The sequence below is a fragment of the Urocitellus parryii genome, chromosome 13 (genome assembly GCF_045843805.1).
Source record: "Urocitellus parryii isolate mUroPar1 chromosome 13, mUroPar1.hap1, whole genome shotgun sequence".
Taxonomy (NCBI): Eukaryota; Metazoa; Chordata; class Mammalia; order Rodentia; family Sciuridae; genus Urocitellus; species Urocitellus parryii.
This window is the reverse complement of record NC_135543.1, coordinates 7,495,282-7,511,601: the sequence shown is the minus strand read 5'-3', so window position 1 is coordinate 7,511,601 and position 16,320 is coordinate 7,495,282. Positions and strand designations below refer to the sequence as shown.

General features: G+C 34.4%; 1 protein-coding gene across 1 annotated transcript in view; it reads right to left on the bottom strand.

Annotated features, from left to right (window-relative positions):
* The window catches only part of Rttn (rotatin), a 168,854-nt gene that overhangs the window by 95,514 nt on the left and 57,020 nt on the right, over positions 1 to 16,320 (bottom strand). Inside the window, exons 24-26 of the mRNA XM_026388674.2 lie at positions 10,306 to 10,494; positions 9,477 to 9,716; positions 2,419 to 2,563 (exon numbers count right to left, since the gene is read on the bottom strand). Of these exons, the coding sequence (XP_026244459.2) occupies positions 2,419 to 2,563; positions 9,477 to 9,716; positions 10,306 to 10,494 (574 nt within the window). The remainder of the gene's footprint in view (positions 1 to 2,418; positions 2,564 to 9,476; positions 9,717 to 10,305; positions 10,495 to 16,320) is intronic.

The following is a 16,320-nucleotide window of genomic DNA, read 5'->3' as shown; positions in this document are numbered from 1 at the left end:
CAAAGGTGTCATCAACACACAATGGAGAAAGGACAGTCTCTTTAATAAGTGAATATTCATGTACAGAAGAATAAAATTGCACCTTTATTTTACATGGTACACATGAATTAACTCAAATGGATTAAAATCTTAAACATAACACCTGAAAACTATAAAACTACTAAAAAAAACTTCAATTGATTTTAGTCAGGCAATAGCTTTTTAGAATATAACCTCAAAAGTACAAGCAACAAAAACAAACATGGAAAAACGGGATTAAATCAAACTTAAAAGCTCTGGTGCAACAAAAGACATAACAGAGTGAAATGTCAATCTATGGAATGGAATAAAGAATCTGCAAACCTCATAACTGACGAGGAGTTAATATCCAAAATATATAAGGAATTCAAACAATTCATCAGCAGGAAAATAAGCAACCTGATTAAAAAATGGAAAAAGAGCCCTGGCTTTTTTTCAAAAGAACAGACATAGGTGGGAGTGACAGGTACAATAAAGAAAAATACAGCAGAAAAGTCAGGGAGACAGGCACGGAGGGTGCTACATTAGATGCCATCATCAGAGAAGACTTCTCTGATCAACATGTGAATAGAACACTGAATTAAGTTTGGATGTTTACCATACAGACATCAAAAGAGAAAAGAAAATCCAAGAGTGCTCAGGCAGTGTGAGTGCCTGAAAAAATGGTGCCTGGAACAGAATGTGTGAAGTGAGGTGGCAGAAGAGGTCAGAAAGATGCTCGGTATCAAGCCCAAACCTTGGGCCACAGTTAGTATTTCAGAGCTTTATCTGAATGAGAGAGGAAGCACAGAGAGAATTTGAATAGAGGAGTGACATGATGTGACTCGCCATCTTGGAAAGCATAGGTAGAACACGTGGAAGCCTGAAGACCCAGTTTACCCAGGGGTGGGTGGCAGGTCAGAGCCTGGCATGGTCAGCCATGAGAAGTGTTCAGATCTGATACACACACCGGTAGGACTATGACTAAATGTGAAATTAAGGTCATGGAATATAATGTAACTATTATATCAATACAATGAAACAAGGATATGAAAGCAGTAGATGTGATGGAAGCAAGATAATGAAGTCCAAAGACCAAAAGCATAATCAGAAGATAAGTGACAAGCAAGGAAAAAAAGCTCCTGGAATTCACTTATTAAAGCATTAATCTCCTTAATTTATGATAAGAGGAGAAAGAAACATTCCAATTATAGGGCAGAACCCTCAAGGACATAACAAAAGACATTTCACAGAAAAGGAAACACACAAGTCCCAAATATGAAAAAAATTTTCATCTTACTCTAAGCAATTTATCTCTTTACCAAACTACAGAAACCAAATCACACACACACACGTCTCCTATGACACAGAATTATAACTTCAGTTTCGTCTATAAATATATTTGATGTGTAAACTTGAACATATTAAATAATATCCATTTTATTATATGTGAACAAGTTATAAAATTAAGGTTATATGTTTCCTGCATATCTTCCTTAATGTCCTATGTTTATTACTAAGGTAACAGATGTTTACTGGGAGTCTACTATGTGTAAGGCACTATGGCAGATGCTGGTATGCAATATGAACAAAACAGCCCCCAGTTCCACCAGTCTACAATAAGGGAAATGATAATAAACATCTAATAAGCTGTATACACACACAATCACTAAGGGTTAGCATTTCTGACTTTCAATATGTAATACTTAATATTTTTACAGAGAATCATCTTTTTAAAGCAAAGATATTAACATACAATGGAGCCTATTTGTCTTATAAGATCTGTAACTTTCTAAATCAGTTTAGGCCTTATTTTCTAATTCTTTGTATTTTTTTCTTGATTATTTTTGAAAAGGGTTATTTCTGGTAAGTTAATTAGATAGATAAGGTATTCTCAAATAGATGCATAGATGGACAGACAGGGACCAACAACAGACAGTGAGTGAGCTCAATGGGTTCTGACTAAGTCTCAGAACTTAGTAACAGAGCAAAACCCTGAGAGAAATGGGGGCTGGCAGGGCAGATACTTCAGTGACATTAGATTAAAGCCTGAGCAGTTTCTTCCTTCTTTCCAGCTTCACAATCACTATATCCCTCCTGCTTTCCTTCTGGCTTTGCTATTTACCTCTTCACATACCTATTTAAATCCCACCCCCACCCTGCAATCCCACTTAAAAATACAGTTTCAGCAGAAAGCTCACATATAGAACAAATTTCATTAAAACACGAAGACTGAAGGTCCCAGATGCTCTACAGAATTAAATCTAGTAAACCCGGTCATATCAGGAAGGCCATGTTGCTACACGTCATTTGTTCCAAGATGAGAACTACTTTACTAAGCAAAGGCCACGTAAAGATTATCCTTTTCTATAAAAGCATCACTTCTGAAACCCAATATCCAAATTCTTTCACAATACTTACATGTCTAAGAAGTAATTCTAGAATCCAGTTTAGAAATTCTACTGATGGATTTTTTCTTTGTTCTTTCATTAACTTATTTAAAAAATGTATGATATCTATTAGCAGTTTCTCATCTTCAGTACAAGCAGGAAGCACTTGTAGAAACCTATAATAACAAACACAGTAATAATAGTTTTAGCTCTTTAAGATACGCATGCTGCCACTGTTCATCAGACACGTACGCACCCAACACACTTCACACGAGCAGGCTACCTTATGAGACACTAACCTAGATTATGAAAATGCAGAAGGAAGGACTCAGGGCAACTGCCTTCAATAATGCAGCTGGTTAGAGAAACATGTGCCCAAGAAACGGAAAAAACTGGAAGAATTAGCTCAAAAGAAAATACTCAATTAGAAAAGGAACCAAAGGAATGCCACAGAGGAAAACACTTCCTCTAAGTGTGCTACGAATGTTGCTTTTTCATTCTGGAAGTGTCATGTTTCACAGATGAGTAGTGTTTCAGACTTAATTTTCAATAATTAGGAAGAACAGGGTAGTAAAGTGAGGAGCTAAAAGTCTTGTAAAGATGTCATTAAGGATACATACCAACTTCCTGAGATTCTTTTAAAAAAAAAAAATCTGCTACAAGAGAGTCAACAAAAAAATTGGATTTGTTTTAAAGAAAATTGAGAATAATAAGATTCAATTTTATCTGTAATGTTTTATTTTTTAAAAAATCTAATGTAACTACATCAAAACATTGATAAAAGTAATGATAATACTAATTATAATATCCAGCACTTACTGCACACTGACCTTGCGCCAGACTCTGTTCTAAGAACTTCACAGTAATCTATCAATCTTCATTAAATTCACAGCTCCATTTTAAAAATGAGAAAACTCAGGCAAAGATATGGTTATGTAGTTTTTCCATGGTCATAGAACAACCAAGTATTAGAACATAAATGCTAATATAAACACTCCAACACTCACATTAGGCTATATTTGTTAGTAACAGGGTGTTTGTCATATTTTTAAAATATTTATATTTTAGTTGTAAGTGGACACAATATTTTTATTACTTTTTTTCTTTCTTTTTCTTTTTTTCTTTATTTTTTTTTTTTAATGTGGTGCTAAGGATCAAACCCAGTGCCTCACATGTGCTAGGCCAGTGCTCTACTACTGAGCCACAAACCCCACCCCAGGTGTTTGTCATATTATCCTTTCATTTTTTTATTTAAAATCTCACCTCCCCAAAATGACATTCAGCTCAAAAGATGTGTCAGATTATAAAAACTGAGATAAAATATTTCAAAAAGATAGAGCAAAAGAAAGGATCTAACAAGATAAAATGTAATAATCATAAAAATTTTTAAAAAGGTCTTCTGTGACATCCATAGTAATCTTACACTGTCACCTCTGCAGCCTCATTTTATGCCAGCTCCCACATGCCTCGACCTCTTGTCTACCTGCTTCGGTTCCTGGCTTGAGGCCTTATGACCTTGTGTGGCACCTCTGCTGCTTCCATCCCACTTATCTGTTGAGGCCTAGCTTACACCCTGGCCCCTAAACTGCTCCACCCTTAGAAGCGAGGTCGTGTTTAGCTGCCTTCACTGCAAGTTCCAGAACAGCAGGGACTGTACCCATTTCTTAACCAACTTCCCTCACTGCTCAATTTCCTACAAGGGTCTGGCAACTGATGGGTCATCAATAAAGACTTCTGAATGATGGAAATAACTAAGAAAAAGAAGCAATAGCTCCTTCTTCCCCTCCATTCCATCCCACACCACAAACTTCCAAAAGACATCATGTCTGGATACAGAGAGATTTCTAAAACAGTATGAACAAGCAAAAAGTCTGCAAGTACTGAAAGAATTTAGAATCTGTGAGGAGGAAAAACAAAGAAGAAATTGTAGTTATGAGTAGGAATAATTGGAGTTATCACATGTGAATATAGATAGCATTTACTCCATGTGAGTATAATGAACAAATTAATGGGTAGAAATTACTAGGTAGCAGTTCAAAAGTAGGAAGAACATGGTAATAATTATAGTTCAAAAAAAATGACCATCCTTCAAAGGAGGTATTCACACCAAGGGTGCATAGCCACTTGACAGGAACATACGGAAGGGAATTCTTCAAGTACATGGCTAGACTAAAGGGGCTCTGAGAGCTCTCAGACTCATCTAACTTACATTTTTAGGAGCCAACTGTATACTATGCCTTGAGCCATATGTGAGGATAGAGGAATGTAATAATACCAGGTACCTACCTAAGCAGAGAAGACAAATACTCAAACAACTTTAACAACTATAGAAGAAATGCAGGCCAGCCACAAGATAATTACTATGGTAATTACAATTCTATGACAATTGCACATTGCAAAGGAAAAGAATCTTGACTTGAAGCTCAAAGATGAGTAGATATTCATGAGACAGCCATGGAGTTAACTGCACAAAGGCAAGAAGTCATAAAACAGTAGTATATGCCCTAGAACTTCACATGCTTTCAGAAAACTTGGATATATGTAGTTCATAAAATATTATCAGAGTTGAGAAATGCAGCTGAAAAGGTAGGCAAGTGCCAGATGAAAAAAGACCTTCTAAGTCATGCTAGTGGGTCTGAACTCCATATAGCATGCCATGGAGTAGAGGCCAGACATGACCTGTATTCTAGAAGGATCATTCAGAAAACTACACAATGAGTGAAATAGGGATAAGACTCCCTGTTTCACAGAAATTGGTAAAAGCTTCAGCAAAAACAGTAGCAAAAGAACTTTTAATAGGAAAGAGGTAGAGACATTAAACATGCAAAATTAACAGAAACTGGCTGAACGAGGATAAATTTCTAACTATAAATTCTAGTGAGCTGAGTCTATCATCTATTTCTTAATTTTGACTTCAAAATATAAGACTTCTTTACATCTGTTGCTTAAATGACCTTAGAGGACAATTTCAAAAATATCTGGGCAAAGTCAGAATTTTTCTAATATGTATTCACTCCTGTAAGGACTCCTTTTGGGGTACATTCATTTGGATATATACGTTTTTGGATATATACGTTTTTAAAATTAACTTCAAAGTATATTTACTGAGCCAGGTGCGGTGGGCAAACACCACCCAGCAACTTGGGAGACTGAGGAAGGAGGATCACAAGTTCAAACCCAGCCTCAGCAATTTAATGGGGCCCTAAGCAATTTAGTAAGACCCTGTTTCAAAATAAAATAAAAAGCGCAAGGGATGTGGCTCAGTGTTTGAGCATGCCTTGGTTCAATCCCTGGTACCAAAATAAATAAATAAATACAAACACACACCACTTATACAAACAAACACAACCATGCTCCTGTACATTATTTTGTCTAGAAAGCTATTTTGAAATCATTATATATAGTAGAAAAAAAATGTAATCTAAGCTTGTAAAAAATGATCTCAGTAATTTATACAGTTGTGCCTTACAGGAAATTTTCTCTCCACACATTTTTTTTCCTCTATAGTGTTGGCTCATCTTAGCTAACTGGTCAAAAAAGTGATGTTCCTTCAGCTGAATAAATGCAAAACTATATGAGTTCCCAAAGTTCCTTCTATACACATATTTTTGTAAGTAAAATTTTTCTAATTTTTCATAAAAAGGTAAAAATCTGTGATATATATTTTTGTTACATTTCTTACTAAAACACTGTAGCAGAAATCCATGAGTTTATTTTATAAATTAGGCAGCAGTGTCAATATTACAGTGAATAAACATGAACCTATAAGAAAAATGAAAAAGAAAAAATATAGTTGTCCCTCAGCATCCATGAGGGACATTTATTCCAGAACTCCCTGCAGATATCAAAATCTACAGGCTCTCCAACCTTTGTATAAAGTGGGACAGAATTTGCATAACCCTAGGAACATTCTCCAGTATACATTAAATTACCTCTTGATTAATTTTAATACCAAATATGAATCAAACACTATTTATACAGTTTTATTACACTGTATTAGAGAATAATAAGAAAAAAATCTGATTTTGTTCAATACAAACACTTTTTTTAGAATTTTCCATCTGCGGATAAAAAAATGTGGCATCTATACACAATGGAGTACTATGCAGCAATAAAGAATGACAAAATCATAGAATTTGCAGGGAAATGGATGGCATTAGAGCAGATTATGCTAAGCGAAGCTAGCCAATCCTTAAAAAACAAATGCCAAATGTCTTCTTTGATATAAAGAGAGCAACTAAGAACAGAACAGGGAGGAAGAGCATGAGAAGAAGATTAACATTAAACAAAGATGAGTGGGGGGAGAGAAAGGGAGAGAGAAGGGAAAGCATATGGAAATGGTAGGAGACCCTCAATGTTACACAAAATTACATAGAAGAGGATGTGAGGGGAAAGGGGGGGAAACAAGGGAGAGAATTGAACAACAGCAGATGAGGTAGAGAGGGATGATGGGTGGGGAGGGGAGGGGGGATAGTAGGGGTTAGGAAAGGTAGCAGAATACAACAGTCACTAATATGGCATTATGTAAAAATGTGAGTGTGTAACCGATGTGATTCTGCAATTTGTATTTGGGGTAAAAATGGGAGTTCATAACCCAATTGAGTCAAATGTATGAAAGATGATATACCATGAGCTTTGTAATGTTTTGAACAACCAATAAAAAATATATATATATTAAAAAAAAGAATTTTCCATCTGCTATTGGTTGACTCCATGAGTATAGACCTGTATATACAGAGGGCCAATTGTACACAACACAGACACACTCTGTAACATAAACACACTCTGTACTCTCCTCTTAGGTTAGACCTGGGAAAAATCTAATGTGATGTTCACATAGAGTTATTGCTACTGACCAATCTGAACTGCCCTAGGGGCTTCCATTGATCCCCACTTTGAGAGTTTTGCTTCAATATGATGTTGCATACTAATTTTACAGTTTGAATTCACAAAAAAAGTTTAGGGTCATTGATTTTAAAAATATCATTGGCTTTTACCATAAATTTTTCTTTTGACAAACAGGAACATATCAAATATGTTGAACCTGCAGATTTTATGCTTGCCTTGGCCAGCAAGAATGTGCTGATAGATCTTGCACAACTAACCGAAGTGTAAGGCAAAGTAACATGGAATTTTATAGTATTTTCATACAACAGATATAGTAGATACGAACAACCTCAAGAGCACAGATAAAGAGTAAAATGTTGTAGAAAGTGATGACTTTCCCATATTTAATACCTTTATGTTTTTTTAAATTTAGGCTTATATAATTTTTATTTTATTATTTTTTATTTATATATGATAGCAGAATGCATTACAATTCTTATTACACCTATAGAGCACAATTTTTCATATCTCTGGTTGTATACAAAGTATATTCACACCAATTCGTGTCTTCATACCTGTACTTTGGATAATAATAATCCTCACATTCCACCATCATTTATAACCCCATGCCCCTCCTTCCCCTCCAACTTCTCTGCCTTATCTGGAGTTTGTCTATTCCTCCCATGCTCCCTGTCCCTAACCCACTATGAATCAGCCTCCTTATACCAAAGAAAACATTCAGCATTTGTTTTTTGGGGATTGGCTAACTTCACTTAGCATTATCTTCTCTAACCCCATCCACTGACCTGCAAATGCCATGATTTTATTCTCTTTTATTGCTGAGTATATTCCATTGTGTATATATGCCACATTTTTAAAATCCATTCATCTGTTGAAGGGCATCTATGTTGGCTCCACAGTTTACCTATTGTGAATTGTGCTGCTATAAACATTGATGTGGCTGTGTCCCTGTAGTATGCTGTTTTTAAGTCCTTTAGGTAAAGACCAACGAGAGGGGTAGCTGGGTCAAATGGTGGTTCCATTCCCATTTTTCCAAGGATTCTCCATACTGCTTTCCATATTGGCTGCACCAATTTGCAGTCCCACCAGCAATGTATGAGTGTAGCTTTTCCCCCACATCCTCAACAACACTTATTGTTGTTTGTCTTCATAATAGCTGCCATTCTGGATTGAGATTAAATCTTAAGAGTGATTTTGATTTGCATTTCTCTAATTGCTAGTGATGATGAACATTCTTTTCATATATTTGTTGACTGACTGTATATCATCTTCTGAGAAGTATCTCTCCAGGTCCTTGGCTCATTTATTGATTGGGTTACTTGGTTTTTTTGTGCTTAGCTTTTTGAGTTCTTTATATTCCCTAGAGATTGGTGCTCTATCTGATGTGTGAGGGGTAAAGATAATTTTTAAAAGTAGCTGTGTTTGACAATCAATTTTCAAAGACCCTGAACATTCAGCTATCAGCTCTCTCACAAGGTAGTACTAGGTGGTTCCAGCACATGATAGAAAAAGCCTAATTAGATATTCTAATTATTAAAGCAAAACTAGTAAAGGCATTCACTTTTTGAAAACTCATTTAACCTAGCATTTTTGACAACTGCACACTTTATTAAGAAAGTTATACATTTTACACTAAAACCATGTGAAGACTAAAATGGAAAACTGCTAACAGTTGCTACTCATCAGTCTTCTTTGAAATGCAGCCATCTGCTACCAGTCAAATATGCTACATTTCAAACTACAGTCTTTCTAGTAACTACCACCAAAGCTATACAGCACCAATTTCAGGAAATGCAGAATAAGAAGAGAAATGAGATAATTGACTTGAGAACAATACAAAACAAAAACAGCCTTTGGCAGGTGTATCAATCTATTAATCCACTGACATCGAGACTCATTTATAAATATGGACAGGATAAACATTCAGTGTGTTTTATCTGTCTTGTCCTAAGTACTTACTTTTGTGGGATAAGATTTTCTAAGCTAGGAAAATAAATAAAATTGTTATAGGTTTATTAATAATTCCTTATAAAATACATTACCTAAGTTAAAATTTTTCTCTTCTGTTATCATTATTTATTATAGGTAATACAAATCCTGGATTTTTTCTTTCTATAAAAAGCATTTTTCTCATGATAGCAACTGTAAAATACATTCTCTTTATCTTCAAAGGTTTGGTGAAGAACCCAAATACAATTCAATCCAGGTCTTTGAAACCAGAAACATTAAGCTTACACTGACCTGTTTAGCACAGTGTGCCAAGCCAAGGACTTCAAGGCAACCCCACATGGGCCAATGCCACCCTTTAGAGACAATTTGTCATTCAGGAGATAAAAACTCATCCGAGTGACAGCAGCCCGAACATCCCTGTGGGCTGCGGCCTGAACAATGGAGCAGAAGCAGTCCTGCAGCCCACTGGCTGCGTGGGTTATCTTCAGAATGAGGCTGTCTTTTGTGGATAACTTCAATGTATCTAAAAATCTAGACAAAAGGAAAAAAGACCAACTTATAAAGCTATTTATATGGAAGCCCACATTTATTTCTATTCTAAACTCTCCTAAAAATCCTGTTTTATCTTCATTTTCTTTGAAATTAAAGGTTGTCTTATAGTCAAAAGAAAATGGGTATGTATCTGTCAACATTAGAGTTTCACATCAGCATCCCAAGTGTTTTTGTTAACTTTTTCTTCCCTACAGAAATATAAAATAATTTTATTCATGAGACTGACAGAACATTAATATGTTCAAAAGTAATTTCCACAGTCATAACATTCCCACATATACTTATTGAGTTTTATTCTACTCCAGAGCACTTTTTTCAATGATTTATGTCTATTAACTAAACAAACTTCATATAATATTTCAATAGCATAGAACACAATGTTTTTTAATTTAAATGTTCATGTGATAGATGTTTTAAATAAACATATATGATTTTTAAAACAAAGTAAAAAAATTACCTTCAGTTAAAAACAAAATCAGATGATAATATCAAGTGAAAAAGTAAAATCCAACTACTTAGTTATAATTAATTAACTGTTGAATGCTTTTTGCTAAATCTGACAGCTTACTCTTGAGTATCAGTTCCGGAGTTCATTTGCTTCAGTAGATTATCACTCCCATGATACCATGACAGGTTCCAAGCTATTCTCAGCATATCTGATATAGGCTTCAAGGCCAAAACATCAGATGATAATGGCAAAACTATTGCGTAAGGACTCACAGCATGGTGGCCGATTACATGAACTGGCAGATGATACCTAAAAGAAAATATATAAAATAATTACAAACTTATAAGTTCTTAAATACTACTGAAAAGATGATTCAAACGAGATCTAGTTTTATGCTTCACATGCCACAATAATGTGAGGATCTCTCTCCTAACTGCTGCCTTAAGTTTATCACGCTCTATATGATCTTTCCATTATTCTTCAACCCTCCTCTAAACTTCAAAGAATACTTCATTAAACTCTTCCTTGAGGACCAACCACATTTTATGTTACAGTAGAGGTGTTGTAGAGATAACTAATACTCCTTGAAATCAGGTCCCATGACTACAGTGAATTGAATCTAAAAAGGTGTTCAGCTAGAACACAAATGCCTGCCTTCTACCAAATGCTGTTTCTTATCGCTCAGTCATTCACTTTCAGGGATGGCACCATGTCCACTTTACAGATGATCAAAATAAAGCTTCTCAAAAAGGCTAAAGGAACTGCCTATGATTGGAGGTCCCTAAGTGACTGGATTTCAATTTTTTATTAGCCCTTTAGAGTTACATCACCAATAAACTCAACAAGAGAACAAAAAAATATATTTAGATATAAGAACAAACTCAACAGCAATTTCTCTTAAATTAAAGTTAGATTAATAGTGTTATAATAGACAGCAATGCTTGGTATATGCCAATGTTAAAGAATACTTCTTCTAATAAAATAGATCCCAAATCCCTGACCACATATTTATGACTGACATTAGAAAAAAAAACTGGGTAAGATTTCTAAGAGATGCCCAAGTTTCTTTTTCACTTCATGCACCCTAATAAAAGATACTAAGACATAATTCTGTATGCCAGTCAGGCTGCACAATTTAATAAGTAAAGATATTTTTAGTTGGAACTTTTCATGAAAAGCCACCAAAGTTCCTTAGAGAAATAATACCTGATGCTGGTCTAAAACATGGAAATCAAAGTTGTACCTGGGGAATCTCTTTATTCTAGAAAGCAGGGAAGTACTGAAGGATTCGTGAGGCCATGCCAAAAGGACACAGGACTTGCACTAGATAAATGAGGAATGACTTGATCATCAAAAGAAGTATAAAGATAATGGCTATGGTTTTTTTTCTGTTTTTTTTTTTAATAGAAAGTGAAAAATCCATAGTGATGTTGCAGCAAGGGGATGGAAGGGGAAGAGCTATCTAACAAGATTAGATCACCTTGCACAACCCCTAAAGAAATTATGAATACAGAAAGAATCATCACAGGATGTGAAAGGAATGGTGTAAGACTGTTAGGCTACAGGATATTTACAAATCTGAAAGTGTCATTTTCATAGGAAAAACACATATTTTTCACTTTTTACCATCAAGTCATCAACCTGAGCATCACCAGTAATTAAGGAAATAACCATGTAAGTTCACATTGTAGGATAATCTGTACAAAGCTGGCATACACCCCTTAAAAGAGTCGACCTAATAAAGAAGACAAAAGGACAGTAGGAAAGACTCTTCTAGAAAAAGTTAATGAAGAAATTTCCACTTCCAGGTATGAATGAAAAGCCTGTACCAATCAAATTAACTTCTAATGAGACCCCTAGAAAATAAGTCTTATATTCTCCAAAACTTTACACCACAGAGTATTTTCTGATCACCAAGAAAGCTCAGGCTCACAGAACAAAGAGAGAGCAGCAGTTTAAAACTTTTGGAGGACAAATAGGGCTAGAAATTTTAAAATGCATGTTCAGGATTTGCCAAGAAATAGGGAGTTGGTAAACATCCTAGCCTACCAGTTTAAATTCCTTAAGGATTATGCTCTAGAAAAGAGAGCAAACCACAGAACAGACTAGCCTTTACAAACAATGAAACCAAACCCTGAATCAGCTCAGTTCAATCTCTGATTAAATCAAACTCATCTACCCATAATGTAACTACTGACGAGAAAAAAATTAAGTCTTCTGTGAAGGGAGAGAAAATATCCGTAGTCTGTAATTTTTCATTTGCTATATGCAATGTTTGATCAAAAATTGTTAGGCTTGCTAGGGACAGAACAAAATGTATTTACAGTTTGAAGATATAATATAAGTTAATTATCTCAGGCATTTGTTACCGTAACATGAAGCTAACTAATACAAAATGAATTTTTAAAAAAATCTACCATAATGGTCCTGTAGACCACACACAACACAGATACTGGGTTGCAGACAAAAGTTTTAAAATGATTGTATTAAATGTGTTCAATAAAATCATAGTATGATAGAGAATTTCATCAGAGGACAGAAACGAATAAAAAAATGTAATTGAAAATTTTTTTGTAGTTGTAGATGGACATCATGCCTTTATTTTACTTGTTTATTTTTTAATATGGTGCTAAGGATTGAACCCAGTGCCTCACACATGCTAGGCAAGTGCTCTGCCACAGAGCTACAGCCCCAGCCCCAGCTCCTAATTGAAATTTTATAAATGAAATTTAAAACTCGATATGTGAATTTAATGCTAAATCAATCATGCAGAGAAAGGCTGGACATAGTGGAACATGCCTGTAATCCCAATAACTCGGGAGAAGCTGATGTAGGAAGATCACAAGTTAAAACCCTCAGCCTCAGCAACTGAGATCCTACCTCAAAATTAAAAAATAAATTAATTAAAACAAAGGGGCAGGGTAGGAGGATTAGGAATGAAGCTTAGTGATAAAGCACCCCTATTTTTAACCCCCAGTACTAAAAAAAAAAAAGAAAAATACTGGAAGATAGGTTATGAGAAGATAATCAGGCTAAAGTAAAAGAAAGAAAAACTAGAAAACACAGAAAAGAATATCATATATAGTTCCTGTTGGAAGGCCAGCAGGCTCTGGCTCTTTAGGTACCTACACAGCAAACTAAAGCCCAGCATAAAGAATAAACGGAAACTAAATGCTATGCCAATCAGAACCTGCCAATGAACCAATCACATGTACCTCATCTTACTTCTGTGTCAGCCTATGAAAGCTCACTGCCCACACTGCAAGCCCTCTTCCTAGTCTGAGTGCTGCCAATTCAAGAATCATTTTTTGCTCAATCTTGTTTAAATTTATTTTATCTTATGTTTTTCTTTTACCATAGTGACATGATCTTGAATATATGCCACCTATGTTCCATGAAGAATTAAAAGAATGGGGAAAGCAGCTACTTTCAAAAGATACTAATTAGCAAGGCATGATGGTGCACTCCTGTGATCCCAGCCACCCAGCCACCAGCAGGATGAGGCAGGAGGATCACAAATTCAAGCCTTGGGTTACATATCCAGTACTACAAAAGTAAGGAAAAACAAAAATACTAGCTAAAAAAATTTTCAAATCACATAAAGAGCAAACTATTTCAGTTCAACAAGCCATATGAATATCAAACAACATAAATATGAAAAGATTATACCTAGACCCATCACAATAAAACAAAGAGAACATCTTAAAAGCAGCCAGAAAAAGAAAAAAAGACAAAGAACAACCCACACATAAATAACTGCTTTAAAAATAAATATGTAAAGTGCTGGAGCCCTAGATGAATAATTCAGGGTCTCGGAAAACAAATTTCCTTCAAAAAAGCAATAATAAAACTGACATAGAACTTTCAACAAAGAATCAACACCCAAAATTCTATCTAGTAAAAATGTACTTTAAAATTTAAAATCATTTTTTAATGATTTTTCTTTTATTTTTGGAGATAGGGTCTCATTAAATTACTGAGGCCGGCCTCTAAATTGCAATCCTCTTGTCTCAGCCTCATGAGTCTCTGAGATTACAGGCATGAGCCACCACAACCTGTCAAAATGATTTTTAGATTAAAAAAAAAAAAACTTACTGAAATCATTGTTGTTAATATAATGGCACTAAATTAAGCCAAAAAATAATTTCTTCAAAATAGAAGGAAGAAAATCTCAGATGAAGGCAAAGAAACCCAAGAAGGAATGAAGAATAACAGATCAAACATATGAATGAGTAAGTACTGCATATAGCAATTATAATAATGTCTAGGAGAATTTATATGTAGAATTTCAATATTTGATAATAGGAAAAAAGGGAAATGAGCAATTAATATTATTCTAATGTCTGTGTTTTGGTATACAGTAAAAATACTAAATTGTATTCAAGGAAGTAAACTATAATCTCTAGATTATAGTTTATAAAATATACATAATAATTCATGTAAAAGAATATATAGAAATAATATATGTAAAACAATACAAAAATGAATGCATAACCACAAGCTAACAGTTGAAAATGGACAAATTTTAAAAATCAATCCAAGAAGGCAGGAGAGAAGAAACAAAGAAAAAAAGACACATTGACAAATAGAAACAGCGAGATAACACATTTGTATCCAAAATCATTAGTAATTACAGTAAATGTAAAATGCATTAAAATAAAATAGTCCATTTAAAAGGTAAATATCAGACTAAACAAAAACTATATACTTCTTTTGAAAAAAATAACTAAGGACACAGAATAGTAAAACCACAAGGATGAAATAATATGTCATGCAAACAACTAGCCAAATAAAAACTGGTGAAGCAATACTACAAGAGATAAACTAGATTCTACATGAAGAAGCACTCCAGAGATAAAGAGATATAGTTTACCATGATAGAAACAACCCATCAGAAAACATCAAAATATTATATAACTAATTACAGACTCTTAAAATACAGACAGCAAGAATGGACAAATACGAAGTCTTTGCAGAAGATTTTTCATGTACTTCTCTAGTAACTGAAAGAATTTGACATGTGACAGTCTACAAAAAAGCAGATTTTATATTAAGAAGTTCTGAACAACACAATTATCAAACCTAACCCACTTGCTATACATAGATCAGTGCACCCACCAACTGGTGCATATACATTATTATTTTCAAGTAAACATGGAGAATTTAATAAACAGACCATATACTGGGCCATAAAGCAAAATTTGACAAGTTCCACAAGTTTAAAATAATAGAGAAAATATTTTCTGAAGACACGAGAATTAACCTAGATATCAATAAAATAAGCTAGATATCAATAAAATTTTAGTAGAAAATATTAAATGTTATAAACTAAATTTTTACTAACTTTAAACCAAGAGTTGAAGAAATCACAGTGAAATTAGAAGATATTTTAACTGAATGATAATAAAATATAGTATATCAATCTGTGGAATATATCTAAAGCCATATTTAGGAACACTGGGAGCTTTAATGAAAAGAAGGCTAATAGTAATCAACTTTCTAATAAGTTGGAAAATGAACAGTAAAATAAGTCTACAGAAGAAAAAAATAATAACAAGCAAAGGGTAATATATCATGACCAACTTGAGACAGCTCTACACATCCACCAGGAGAGAACAATTTTTTTAAATGACAACAACACTATGAGTAAAGGAATAATAAAAATTCTTTCTCATCTCTATGGATAAATTTTATCTTGAGCTAAGTTTCTTGCTCTTTTCCCCAGGGAAACCAGACAGAATTGGAATGTCAGCAATTTACCAAGCTGCTTTCCCGATGGTAAAAATAACCCTATATCTAGAAGAGGAGATCTGGAGTAAGATATAACTGCAGGAGGGGAAGCCACAGTTCTGAGCAACACTGGGTACTATGGCTCTTGTGAGTGACTCACCTTGTAAGGACCTAGAATCTATACCTGTGGCACACTTAGTATGGAACATATTTTTATATCTGTGATATGGAGATTCTAAGTCAGGGCAGCTCTCAGCACCCACATGTTGAATCTCATTCTAAGAATGACTATTGTAGTCACATGAATTTTTGATTTAGCGAAACCCAATGACTACTGTGACTAGTGATGCAAATACCAAGGATACTGAGGATATGGGCAGCTAGTACTCTTACACTACTTATGGG